The 14898-nt window shown below is 35.1% G+C and overlaps 1 protein-coding gene across 8 annotated transcripts in view; it reads right to left on the reverse strand.

Annotated features, from left to right (window-relative positions):
• ELP4 (elongator acetyltransferase complex subunit 4) overlaps positions 1-14898 on the reverse strand; it is a 136285-nt gene that overhangs the window by 98287 nt on the left and 23100 nt on the right. For all 8 annotated transcript variants that reach the window (XR_004497753.1, XM_015631213.3, XM_015631211.3 and 5 more), the window contains exons 4-5: positions 11840-11968; positions 7330-7469 (exon numbers count right to left, since the gene is read on the reverse strand). Coding sequence is in view for 7 of the 8 variants with exons in the window: in XM_015631213.3 (XP_015486699.1) it covers positions 7330-7469; positions 11840-11968 (269 nt within the window). In the remaining variant the exon portion in view is untranslated. The remainder of the gene's footprint in view (positions 1-7329; positions 7470-11839; positions 11969-14898) is intronic.

Raw genomic sequence — 14898 nt, forward strand, 5'->3', positions numbered from 1 at the left:
TTCCAATGACAATGCCCTGATGAAGAGAGCTGGCTTTCCATGAAAATTTTCACACATTTTCACTACTTTATTTGCATGACAGAAAAATTGTGAGGCAGCATTTACTCTATGTATTGTTTAGAAAATATTTAGAAAAACAAAAGCAAACTGATGGCGAAAAACAGATTTAAGCAGACTTAAAACAAAATGAAAGTTCAGCAAATCATCTTGTCAGACTCTTTACTTTCAAAGAGCAATTCAGGTGCTCACTTTTAAAAGAGACATTTTTATCTTCAATCCCATGGACCACACTGGGTTGGGTGTCTGGGCCTGAGGTTCCTTACTGCAGCTTAAACCCTTTTATCTTTCTGGCTCCAACATTTCCTTCCACTCTCACTAACTACCAGCAAGTGTTGAGGATTCAAACCTCTTGCTGTACTTCTTGGGAAATATGACAGGTTATTTTTTAAAATTTTGCCTCTAAAAATATTCTCATTTGCTTCATAATTTTTGGGTGTCTGGTCTGGTGACAACTTAGGTTGGAAGGCACCTTGAGAGACCACCTGGCCCAAATATTAATGGAACCATTCCCATTATTTTACTAAGAGCCTAGAATGCTATCCAAGTACATTGTACTGATGAATAAACACAAATAATCTTGCATTCATCTCTTTCAACTTTCCTGAGAAGCATGTAAGAATTGCAATGACCTGTCTTTTTGCTTCAACTCAAAAATCTATGTTTCCTTTAAGAAAACAGGTATCCACACAACCCCAACCCTCAAATATACTTGAGTTATAAACATTTACAATCAAAAAAGTCTGTGGTCCTAAAAAATTTGAATTTTGAAATAATCACTATCAAAAAACATTTAGAGATTACCTTTCTCTTATATGAACACAAATGGAGTTTCCAAATTAAACTCTATTTATTTTTCTTTCAGATTTAGTACCCTAGAAGAATACTGATTAAACTGGTGTGCTTGAATAATTTAATACCCTTTATGAAATTCAGAGCTGAAAATTAACTGGCAGAATATAATCTCAACATGGTATTTCATACATAAAGTCTGCCTTGCTATACAAAAAAAAGGAATAGTTCAAATGGGGAAGTTTAACTTCTGAAGTCCATCACTTTCCCAATGTTTAGTTGCAAAATAAATGGCTTTAAATGTTCTACCTACACTTCCTGGCAGTTGTCAGTTTACAGGATGAACTTTATACCCCCACAGTAGCCAAAATTCTCTCTGTGTCTTTGCATTATCACAACAGATAACATTTTTGCCAGAGAATATACTGCAATCAAAATATTTGCCAATTTCTAATTCACTACTAACTTGTTTTTAAAAGTTAGTGGATAAATGAATAAAATAACCAAAGCTCTAACAGGATTAAAGGGCCCCAAAGTTAAAGAAATAAAATAGATCTTTAATAAATCTCTAAGAAAGAGATTTTCAGCAAAGAAAGAATTTTAAAAAAATTATGTAATGTTTGTGGATTTTTCAATAATGTCAAAACAGGTCCTCTTCTGTCTCTTCCTAAAATATTCATGGTTTCCTTGAATTTGACCCATCTTATGTAAATAAGAACATGAAAAATATTGTAGAAGCACTGTTTATAAAAGCAAGTTGCATTACCCTTCTGGCAATGTTTGTCACAATATTTAAGGAAGGAAATAAGATATTTCTTATTTTCTAATTTCTAATCTTTTTTTTTTTTGGTTTTGTTACTAAACACGATTTGATTTTGATAATGAGTTTAAACAATTCCTTCTTTACTCTTTTTTTGTTTAGCACTTCAGTAATGGATAAAGCAGGAGCTGGCAAGAAGGTATCCTGGTTACAGCAAAGGCTCTGACTTCTCTGCTGATAGTTTCCAAGCAGTTAACAAAGGTTAGGTTATCAAGGGTATGACAAATAGCCTTGTTATGGAAAAGGAGACTCCATTAGGCAAGACAGTTAAACCTGTTTTATCTAAATTTATTGATAAATCTAGACTCTAGATAAATTTATTCTTTTTGAAAAGCACATCCATTCTTAAGGTAAGATTTACAAGTATTACTGAAAAACTACAATTTCATTATTTTGGTTCCTTTGATTAGCAAACCTTTTTGTTTGGTAATTGCCTTGAAGAACAAGACTGGAAGCAGAGATAGAAAAGAAGTAAATAAGTGTTGCCTGCAATGCAGAGAGTCACCAGGGAGGATATTCCTGCCTTCCTGCTCGGTACCAGCTCCAGCAGTGCAGCGACCAGGACACCACAATATCCTGGCAACAACCCCTGGAGAACAGTCAGACCCACCATCCCTGTAAACCTGGGCTCAGCATTAGCACCAGGACAGAACTGCCCTTCCCCAACATAAAAAATGAGATAAGACACAGAAGGTTTATGGTTTATGCTTTCTTTTGGCACCAAACACTCAGGCCCATTTACTACTTCCTTTAGGAGAACTGGCTTCACAATCTGTCTTCAATTAGTTTTTATCATGGGGAAATGAACTTCTATCCATCTTGAGTGATTATCCAAAGGGAACCCTGAACTGCAGAAAGGAGAGCAAACATTGTTATTAAATGTTATACCTACACTGGCTGGAAGATGCCATTTTACAGGGTAATATTTTGCCCCTCTATCAAAAAACAGATATATACACACATGTGTGTGAAAGCACAGGAAAGAAAAGGAGGACTGATCCAAACTTTAAGGTGAACAAATGATGTTGATAATCTCCAAAACTCATTTTTATTTGCAAAGAAAAAGTCAGTTTTAATATAATGAATCAAAAAATCACCTTTCTTTCCAAGACCATAAAGAAACCAAGTGCTTGTGTGGATAGCCAGAGAGGGACATATGTATAAGTATACATGATTTCTCAAAAGGGCCAAGAGTTTCTGGCCTATATAAAATCCCTACATCTCTGATCCTGAAAGGGAAACTCTGTAATTATCTCGAAAAAGACATTAGCTTCAATTACAAAAACAGTTCACTCACTGAAGAACAGGTGAGATAAAAAGGGTTTCTTAATGTGATGCTAGAGACTTAGAAGCATGAGGATGATCTGGTCCTTTTTATAAATACATGGTTTTCATGTTAAAACAAATGTTCATGTTCAAAACATTATGTTTTCATGTTCAAAACATTATGACAAAGGATCTTTCTTATTAAAAGATGCAGTATTGTTTTTCCAAGGATTGGAAAATATATGTTCAGTATACTCATATTTCTGACAGGTGAGTATAAGCTGATAAGAAAATTTGATACATTCCTTTTCTTGTTTATGTTCTGCTATAAATGTATAAACTGTTGTTACATCCTGGGGTGGTGAAATGAAAACAGAGCAAAGAAAGATTGTTCTTCTTGCTCCCTACCTCTTCCCAAAGGAAAGGAGGGTGGGGAAAGAGATGCTTCAAAATTCAAGGAGGAAAAATGAAACTTAAGGTCTTCAAAAATAAAAAATCAAGGGAAAAGTAAGGCTGGTCAAGGTGAATTCTAGATGCATCTAAACAAGTTATGGATTAAGTACATTCTTTGAGGAACATTAATTACATACAAAAGTAGCAGGTCTCTATCAGGGAAAGAGAAAAAGCCCCACCCAAACAGGACACCACCTAGGGAACAACTAGCTCCCATCAAGATGTATGATAATTTAATCAAAAAGGTGCAATAAAAAAACCAAACCCTGAGCTTCTAAAATCTTTCTTTAGAAGGATGAGGTTGTCACTGCTCATGACCTTCATGTGGGAAGTGTGCACTGGGTCAGGTAAACCTTCCACGATGAGTACCTGAGAGAAGGTGCCTCTTCAAATGGCTGTAGTTACAAAACTAAAACAATTTATTTCATCCTGAGCTCAAACCATGATGCACTCTGCAACATTATAAATATTTAGAATGGAACACACAACATAAAACAACGTGCAAACATTTGGAGAAGACATAAAAGTTCTTTTTTTTTAGCTAATTCATAATTTTTGCAACTTTTGGTACTATAAAGAAGCATTATGTCTCAACAATAATACCATTCACTTATGGAAAACAGTAAACTAGACAGAACTATCAGTTTCCTCTTCCTTCTCAACCTCAAGATTAGTGAAAAAACCTAAACACTCTTGGATTTAAAATACCCCACAGCACATCACTGCTTTTGGTCTGCACTCCTACACAATTTAAGGGAAAACTTAATTCAGAAATATCTTTACTGATATGTTCCTTGCAAAGTATACCCTTTAGAAAGTCATTAAATCTTCTGCAAACATCTCATAATATAGAGACTATTAATGTAAATTATTTTAATAATGAACCAGCCCCCTTTTAAAAAATGCTTCCTTCTTTTTGAAGGATTTATCAGCTTCCACTGTTTATTTTTTGTCAATCTTCTTTTGATAACTTAAATGAAAAGAAAGAAAAAAAGTATTTTTAGAGGTTTTCTCAACTTCAAGTAATTTTGGTAATTGTTTTTTTTTTCTTTTTAAATTTCTTTTCAGGCTGTCAGTACTTTTTTAAGGTACCTTGGGTATGGTTCTATCCATAGTCTGAGAACCATATGCTTAAGAAAAGACTTGCTTTAAGTAGAGACATTCTGACTAGCCATGGCTGTGCTCCCAGTTCACTGCAACACAGAGCAAGAGCCCAGGCTCCCAGTAGGACCTTCAGGCAATTCAAGATAAGGTCTAATACAAATTGGTGATTTCAACTGGAAGGTGACTATTGTGTGACTACTTTCTTTAAAATCATTGTCTAGCTAAGCAAGGGAACAGAAAGTTTTACTATTCTACAATATATTGAAGTTAGATTTAAAAGCCTGAAGCTTTCAACTGATTTTCCAAACAATAGAGACAGCAAAATAATATCCCTTCCCTCCCCTTTTTAGAAAACTTTTAAAAATGAAATCATGCTTAGAGGACTGTGAGCTTGTTTTAATTCCTTGAGAAAAGAATGCTTCTTTCAGAATTTCATCACAGTATTTGCAAAAAATGCAGTACAGTCTGCTTGGTTTCTGTAAAAGCATGAACTCATTGAGAGCAGTGAAATAACTGGCAACATTCATACATAGTATTGGATTTAATACATCATGACTAATGTGAATTAAAGAATCATAAATACAGGGATGAAAAGGACCTCAATAAGTCTGACAGATGTTTACCTAGCTTGTCCTTAGAAATTTTCAGTGATGGAAATTCTACAATGCTCCTAACTTGTGTCTGCAAGGCAACTTCTTGTGCAAATCATTAGGAAAACATCTCCACATTTCCAGCCTGTATTTCTGCCACTACAATTTACTGTAGCCCATGACTGCAGAAGACAGAGTTACACCCTCTGTATGTCAGCTTTTAACTTTGCTTCCATTTTTCCAACAACTTCCATTCTTCTTTTAAGCTTTTTATCAGGGACTGTAATTTTGAAAAATTCTCCCTGCCTTGTCTTAACACTGACCTAGTGCAACCTTTTTAAAACAGGGAATCCAAAACCAACTATATTTGTGGTCAGAAATGACAATAATCAAAGTTAGAAGACAAAGGATCTACTGTAAAGAAAGAGACTTATACAACTCAACATTTACCACAGATTTCTAAGAGTTCACTATTTCCAGTGTGGTTTTTATTTCTCCCTGTCCCTTATGACACAGCTTTTAGACTGCATGATAATGTTTAGAATGGTGGCTGGCTGTTACTTTGGGACCTGCCTTTATTCCCAACACCACAATTCCTTCATTTCCTCAGGAGAGGCTTCTTGAAGGAGACCCACGTTGAGGTGGCAGGGAGAGGAAAAGCAGATTAGCCATTCCAAACTCCAGCTTGATTTGACCACTTTCCTCACCTCATCACTCTGTGCTCTTCCAATTTGCCAAGAAAATTACTTAAATCCAATCTTTCTGTTAGATTTAAACAAAACAAAACAAAACAAAAAAAAGACTAGAACTCACATAATAAGAATGATGGACTTTTATCAGGCTAGCACACAAGGACAATATCAGCAGTAAACAATGCTTATAAAATCAAATGCATAAAGTCCATTTCTTGTACTATACTGATGAGTTAATTTGATTTTAATACTTGAACTAATACTATACTAGCCATATAGTTAATGGAATGAGCCACAACATTCTCATTAGCTAGAGAAGAGAAAGTGAGTTAAATTGCTCAATAACTGTAACCTTGCAACTTGTTGGATATTTTTTTGTTCATCCTCTATTGCTCTGCCACTAAAAATTACAAATTATAAAATTAATGTAAAAACAAAGTTGGTTCAAATATTTACTACAGAAAGAAGTTCTCTCCTTTGTCCTAAAAGCGGGTTTTTTTTACACTATTACAAGAATTTACTTCACAAAGCAGTGACATTTGATCATGTAGCACAGAACATGAATTAGAGAGAGACTTGGCCTTGGCTTTGCTACAGCTCTATGGAAGGTGGTTCATACTGCACCTCTTTCATAAATCTGAGGTTTGATATGAGTGCACTGCATGGAAATCAATCCCAATGAATCCCACACTGCCTCCAGGAGCTGGCCCTATACACTGGGATCTATAAAGCTAGGTATTATATAAATTATATAAATTATACTATTATATAAATTCAGTGACTGGGCTGGACAAAGAAATTGCTGGCCCAGCCTTAATGTTTGACTTGACTTGAAATGTCTCCAAGAAAGATACAATGGACTTGTGTCTACAGGCTAATATGAGTCTTTGCTACTGTCACTCATTTCCTCTCAGTCTTCCTTAATTCACTACTGACAGACATAAACATAATAAGTTATTCATTCCAAGAAGAGTTTGAATAGGAAATGTTTGGTAAGACATAATTAGTGATTGTAATTTTATTCACAGTATATTGTGTTTTCCTTAGGAGAAGCTGTAGGATGTAAGAAGTAAAAGCACATCATAAACTAATCTGATCTAGCACTCTAAGCTATGTAGGTCAAGGATGGCCTGTCTCCTAAGCCCTAAAAACTGCAGCTATCCTTTTAAGACTGAGAGCCACCTGCCAAGCCCATCTCTGAGCTCAGGGAGGATTCTCATCCAGACAGGAATAGCTCTCCCCAGTCCCCACACTCGGCTGTCACTAGGGCTGGGCTGAAGCAGCTGAACCTAGGCTGACAGCTTAGGCTGTCCTAGTAACGTCTGCCTTGATTGTCACTGCCAACCTGCTCCCTCCCCCAGCTGGGAGCAGAGCTCTGAGCTGTCCCTGTGCCACTCCAGGCGTGTGGCACCGAGTGGGACCCATATCCCAACTGCTCCTGACCCCCCTCCATCACCACAGCGGTTTTCACAGCGAGCGCCGATGCAAAAATGTCCTTTCCTGCCAATACCCAAAATCCATTTACACACAGCAGAAGTGTGGTATTGAAACTTACCATGCCTTCATTTTAGGCTCGAAAGACAATTCTTCATGGAGGTAAAAACTGTGCCATTTTACAGACTGACACAGTTCTGGAGACATTTTTTTAGAAACATCATAATAATGGCCAAACTTTGTATATGTTGTTGGGCTGGCCTGTGGAAACAACAATACTGATTACAACCTTAAACTATTATCTGGCAAAATAAAGTAATTAACTAGGAATACATTTCAAACCTCTGGTTTCTCCCCATTCAGCTTAAATTAAAGCTTCAAGTACAAAAACATTATAATATTTACTAAGTTTTCATTCCCTTGTTGTCATACTTTTCACACAGAATTCAACCTTTCCTATGCCAGGTTGGAGCACCAAAGTGCAGCCAGATAATTAAAAGAATGTATTTTTGCACATGTTCTAGACAAATGACCACAAATTTGCAAAAGCCAGGTCTATGAAATGGGCAGAACATCATGTGTTCCACCTCTCAGATTTTTCAGTCTCTGACAACTCTATGGTGCTACAGAAATATTTTCAGCTCACCTGGAAAATGTTTCCCTTTATTTAATAATCAGTGAAAAAAACAAATTATTGCATCTTCATAAAAGTGATTTTTATAGAAAAATAGGAAATAGTTTAAAACTATTTTTAATTCCTTGAAAATTGAATAAACAGTAGGTTAAGCATTACACGCAATAACTATGATTTCCCATAATGAAGATACATTTCCCTCAGATCTTAATTTTGATATATAAAACATCATAAACCAAATTGAACATATACCTGGGCAGGAAAAACACATTTTGAACATGTTGTACATAGTAAATAGAGGAAATAAATGCATCTGTTTGTTCCACATTAAAGGAATTCAGAATAGAACCTGCAACATTATTTGAATTATACATGTAAAGTTAGCCTCTCCAACACCCCAGATTATTATAGCATAAAAAAATATATATATAAAATATAAATAGATATAATAATAAAATAGAATATAAATATATTATTTATATTCAATATTTATATTTATATATAAAGATAGAAAATATTTAAGCAGATACAATTTTACCAAAAGTTTATTAAACTGTTAAGATTAATTAGAATGATTTGATTTAAGGTAAATATTTTGAAATTGTTTGACTAATAGTTGTTAGGCCTGGTCAGTTATCAGAGAATATCAACAGTAACAATAACGCAATCGTTTTCTGAGAATAACCAACGAAACCCCAACTTTTAATTAAAAGAAATAATTAGTTTTTAATTTAAAAAACCCATGGAATTGCTTATGAATATGTAGTCATCAGAGGCATGCCAGTTTTACAAAAACAAAATAAAAAGTGGAAAAGCACATTCTCTAAATCAGTGTACCACTTTATTTATTGGTATCTGATTTTTAAAGCTGGCAGTTCAATGAAACAAAACATTCTATCAAAATTTAAATATTTTTATTGTAAAATGTAACTTTATTCAAAACAGGGATTCTGAAAGCAATTTAAACAGGGGCTGTTCTTTGGCCTATAATCTATTCTTTATCCGGATTACAGATCAGAATGTTTTTACTGCAATCTCTGCCAGAGCTCATCTTTTTATTGTGTACTTCCAAGCCCCCTTAATGTTTTAGAAAGGCCTTGACTAACTGAACTTTGATCTGATGTCTTCATTGAGAAAAGCTCCAGGTTGCCCATTTCAGATGCAAATCCTTAGTGAGGCCCAATAGAGTTTAGTAAAGACAGCAAAAAAGAAGAAACAAGAAGTTTCCAGGATCCTCTTTGAGAATCCTGAGGCACATTGGTGTCCTTAATCCACCCCGCTGCATGGATTAAGGTAGGTGATAACCTCTCTTGGTTCCAAAGAATGAGCACAGCGCCTACAAACTGGGTGGAGCCTGGGATTTGGCACTAATAAACCCCCAGAAAAGCCATAAAAGCTGGGTCCGTGTCAGAGAGCCCTGAATAGGCCTCAGTGTCCCGCATTCCCAGGCTTAGCGGGAAGCTCGCGGAAAGCCTACCTGAATCAAGTAAGCATGAATAATCTGCCTTAGCACAGCGCCCAGCACACACTCGCCATCCCTCTCAAGTTTGAGCTGATGAATTTATCAGCGGGCTGGAGGCTCAGGCCAGCTCTTTCCCGGATTCCTGTTTTGCACAAGGAGAAATACGCTAAATTGTCAGCGAGCAGAGCGCGCTTTCATGCGACCGTCTGCTGTTAATGTTTCTAATTGCAATACTAATGTGCTAGAAATCTCAGATTTAGGATGAATCAAGGCAGAAAATTGATTTCATGCTGTGACAGTTTATATATTGCCCCAAGAACATAAGCAGTTCATTCAAAAAAAAAAAGAAAAATTCACACTGTCTTGCATTGTAAATCAGGCTTTCCATATAATCAAAAGTTTAAATTAAATTCACCTCTGATACAGATGTAAGTAACAAACTGGTAAAAGCACATCAAGCATAACAAGGCCTTTCACTCCAACAGATTTCTTACAAATCTTCTATTTTTTCTGAAGGTATGTGCAATATGTAGAGAGAAACTGTGACAGCTGTGAAGTGCACTAATACAAATACCATGCATTAGAACAAAAATGAGGTACCTGGCTAATCTAAACAGGGTCTAATAAATGGAAAGGGAATATCTGAACTACCCATCAAAACCTATTGCTACACAGTGACCAAATTAACCATCAAAAATACCACAAAGTCATCTTTTGCTCAGCATTCTTGCTCTGTGTTTAGCCAGAAAATGGACAGAAAAGTTTCTGCTGCCATGGTTAGAATTCTAGCAAAAAATAAAGCTAATTTTTCTCTTTCACAGTTGAAACTACTTGACATTAGTTTTGGAAAATGCACTGGCATATTTGTTCAATCAGTTTGGAAAATATACCTTGAAATTTTATTCCACATTGGTTTTTACCAGCAAAGGAACATTGAAAGAAGGAATCACACCCAAAGTTGTTCATTAAATTATTAAATTAAATTTAACTAAATGTATTGTTATGGGTAGCAAGGCAGTATCAGATTTTTCCTCAATGAAGTATAATCACCAATCCAATTAATATAGAACACAGTCAAATTTTTTTGATAACTTCAGTACAAAATATCGAAAAATATCAATTTCAAACCAATTTTTCACCAATTAAAATGTCCTGAGGAATTTTAAGTATAGGTAGTTTAAGACTGATACTTTTGTGTGTTTTAATTTTTGAATAAATTTAACATACACACAAAAATATTGTACCTCAATCATTGAGAATGATCAAAAATTCAAAAAGAAACAATAACAAGGAAAACTCTCCCCAAAAGACTGACCATCTTATTCCATCTTGTATAATCAATTTGCAATAATCAAGGGCATGCATTTTCAAGAAATACTACATTAGTGGAAGAAGTGTTTAAAGCTATGAAATTAAAGAAGATGAGTGCACACCCAACCAAATTTTTTTAAATTATTTTTTTATTTTTTAGAACATCAGAATACAATTTGTTAACAACATTCAATTGTTTTCATATCAATGTACAAGGAACTCTGCTAGATTTTAAAACAGACAAATTATTTTGGGGATGGTTCAGAGTGGCACAGCAAGCTCCACAATAATAAAATTGATGAGATTATATGATTACCCTGGAGGCTGTTTGATTTGGCATGTCACCATATATAAGTCTTTTCTGACACAACTATATAGCCATGTCTGTGCAATTTCACAGAAAACCAAACATGCCAAGCCTTGTAAGATCATTTTGTCACATTCCAATTATGTTTTTAAGAATACAGCTGAACTTCCTAGGCAGGTATGACTCCATCTAAACCAGAATTTAAAAATTCAGACTAAAATGTATAAACAAAACCAGGATTTTATTCTGAATTGTCAGAAATGCTGTAATTTTGTTAAAGATTGGATGTGCCACTGGATTAAATAAGAAAGTAAGAAAGCCACCAGCCATGGGGGATTGATTATTCACAAAACACTAACAACTGTAAACTCTGAAAGACTGACCACTGAGCTTCTTTCTTACATTGTCCCTGCACAGTGATTAGTTTCCAGTGACAGTGAAGCTGATATAATCTCAAGTGCTTGCTTTAGTTGTTATGCACATGGATAAGCAGGTCAACAGCTTGCTTCAACACACTACTTTCACTGCAGACACCTAGTAAGTCGTGCTGATTAAACCTACTTAAGTAATTTGTGTACAACTAAATTTGGGACAGGTTTGTAAGTGAGCACATTATCCAAACTTTCATAAAAAGCTGTCTCAATTTAATAATACTCATTGAAAAATCCCATAGAACTTAAATGTTTTTTTTTATTTTAGAATTAATATTGCCTGTACTGAGTTTTAGAGTACCTGCAAACTCTCAAATTCTCTCTCTTTTTGTATCACCAGTAATTAAAACATTCAGTGGTGTTTTCCCTCAAGAGGCAATCCTGTAACAATACCCATTAGGAGTTCTGTTGTCTAGATGCTACTGAAAATAATTTGCTTCTCAAATTAATTTTGAGTGCAAGAGGAAAGCAGAAAATAGCTGTTACCTCCATTTTTGGTAAATTTTGGTAGCGCCAGGCTATTTTCATAGAATCCTGAGAATCCTCAGACTTTGCTGCTGCTTCATCTCCCAATTCCTTCCCATAGGTATCATCAAGTAAAGGGGCTGGAAGTTCCTACAGGTAGAAAGCAAAAGAATGTCAGCTATCTACAGTAGAAATGGCAGTTCAGATTTTTATCCACACCCCCCTCCAGCTAGATCATTCAGTTATCTGAGTATAATGGGAAGCTGTAAGATCTGTAACAAAGCCTGATTAAAATAACTCTTTGGAAAGACTGGCTCCACTAATACTGAGCAGGAAAAAGCCCCGTGCAATTGTTATTGGAAAAATGAATTCTAGAAGTAAAAGAAAGAATGCAGAATGGAAATATCACATTTTATGCTCTACTTCATCTTGAGCAGGACCCATATTCCTTTTTTTGTAATCTTTCTTTAAATGTTGATCTCCTAAATTACTTCATTGCTGAGAGCAGGCAAGTTCCCTGCATAGCAAATTTAAGTCTGTTTCAACATAAGATCTTTGTTAGCTCCTGTAAATCTTTCAGAAGTATCCAAATGACCACAACACCTTAGAGACACCAGCTGAAAGCCACTCTAACAGGATGGCTTGAATTTTCTCTTCTGCTAACCATTAGGCATGATATCTACCCAAGATGGATATCTCATGGACACAAACACAGGAAAAGAAGGGGGGAAATACTTAATTCTGGATTTTTTTGAAGTTTCTAATTTACACTTTCTGCCTTTGCTGCACTGCTGAAAAAGCAAACACCACATGATGAATTCAGAATTCAAGCAATGGGCTTCTACACCTACCAGAGAAATAAAGTGCAATGAAGTTTTCTGATCCAACTTTATCACACTCATCCCTGTAAGGTGGAGGGCACAGAATCTCTGTCTGCTTAAAATGGGACAAAACTTAGGTCAAAACTGTGTTTTCATTGAGCAAAGACTCTTGAGGAAGTGATATGCCTCAAGGGTTAAACCCACACAGAGCTAGCCAGTATCTCTATTAGAGACGTATAAAAAGCAGATTTGAAAACTCTAGAAGAATCTCAATTCAAGGATGGGACACACATCAACCACTGCCCACATTCAGGGCTTAAACACATCCATTTTGGGTTTAAACACATCCATTTTGGGTTTGAACACATCCATTTTGGGTTTAAACACATCCATTTTGGGTTTAAACACATCCATTTTGGATGTAGTGTTACACTTATTTAATATTAAAGAACACAGGAGAGAAAACCTGTATATGGTGTTACACATAAGCTTACAAACAATACATGCTTTGTTTCTTTTGCATAAATTAACATGGTATCTATAATTATTGAAAAAAAGGAGAGATTTCAGATAGTTGCTTCTGTCTCAGGTGTTGGCCACTAAACTCTCTGAGGCAGCAGGCAATGGAAGTTATGAAAACTTTTATAACTTTATTAAGTTGCAGAAGTAGAAAAACTTTATCTATGTGTTTCAGCAGCTCAGCAAAAGACACAAAGCACATATTTTAGCAAGTTATTTTATTTCTTTTGCTTTTACAAATGACCTGTAAAAGCCTGGTAATGACTGTTCATGAGAATGATTATGTACAGTTATATTTTGAGATTTCTTACACCTTAAAAAATACACTTGCATAAAGTAAACTCATTACTATTGGTTGTTAAAATTAGGCTTTCTGGGTAGGAAAGCTGTAAGAAGATGAAAATTTTGATTTAGTATTTACAGTTTTCTTTAAATTGACAGATTTACAGCTGTTTTAGGAAAAAAAAAAATTACTTTAGTCAAGAGTTCCATTCCATCTACCCAGCAAGAAAGCAGGGAAGAAAGCTTTCAAATCAAAGATTTCTGACAGATAGGACAAAATGAAAACAGAACACTGTACTGAAAGTTTCTGAGAAAGTATAAGTACAAAGTTGAGCTGACAATCACCCTGATGCATTTCACATAAATGCAGACACAAATCATTTGCATTTACTTCTAAAAGCATTATATAAAGTATTTTTCTAAAAAAAAAAAAAGAAAAAAAAAGATGCTACTTTGAATTTTTAATTTTATAACTCAGCTATCCTCAACAGATCTAATCAATTTTATTTTCCAGTTGAAGTGTTATTTTGAAAACCCATACTGAACAGTTAAACCATTGTACAGATTAAATTTCCTCATACAGTTACTCATAAATTTAAACTACTTATCTTAAAAAGGTCTTTCTTTTTCAGTGAAGAGCTGCTAAGACTTGATCATCTCAAAATATTCCTCAATTAATAGTAAAAAAAACCCAAAACCAAACCAACTTTCATTTAAAAAAGTTTTGCAAAGAAGTAATTTGGAGGCCCAAACAACATCCCCAGGTCAACTTTTTGTTGTGGTGGATAATCTGTGTTTTTTTCTGAAAACAAGCACCTGCCAGAGCTCATGAAATCTTGCTTGAACATTTCATCAAACTCCCTGAGCTTGCTCCTGTTTCAGACACCACCACTAAAAGAAGAATTTGTTACCTCACCCTGTTGTAATGTTATTGGGCAGCTTTCACATCATCTGTAAAAGGAAAAGCCAGGAAAAGTCATATTTTACAATTCTCCTTCCTGGAGGTAAAGAGGAAAACAGCAGCAATATTTCTTAGAGCTATTTAATATTTTTCTCCCATAGAATGACTGCAAATGCCTATCATTTGTGCTGCTCCAAATTACTACATTTTATGTAGTAATTGGGAAAGTCAAATTTGAGACAGGGACATTAACTACATAAATTTGTGTATTTTACACATCCAATATATTTTATGCTGAAAAAAGAACAGAGGTTCTCCAAGTATTATTGATAAAGTATAAGCTGCTTAAATGTAACACTGAGAAAAAGTTCCTGCCTTCCAGTCAGAGGACAAAACCTTCTTCCATGGCCTTCTGTGGCAGGGAGACACCACAAATCCCAGCTGCTGCCACCCCAGAAATTCACTCCAAATCAATCACACACACACTGATAGTGCAACACAATTGGGCACTCTAGTGTGTCTTAACTGCTGCTAAGAACAAAACACATTAAGAGATC

This window comes from Parus major, chromosome 5, assembly GCF_001522545.3.
Source record: "Parus major isolate Abel chromosome 5, Parus_major1.1, whole genome shotgun sequence".
NCBI lineage: Eukaryota > Metazoa > Chordata > Aves > Passeriformes > Paridae > Parus > Parus major.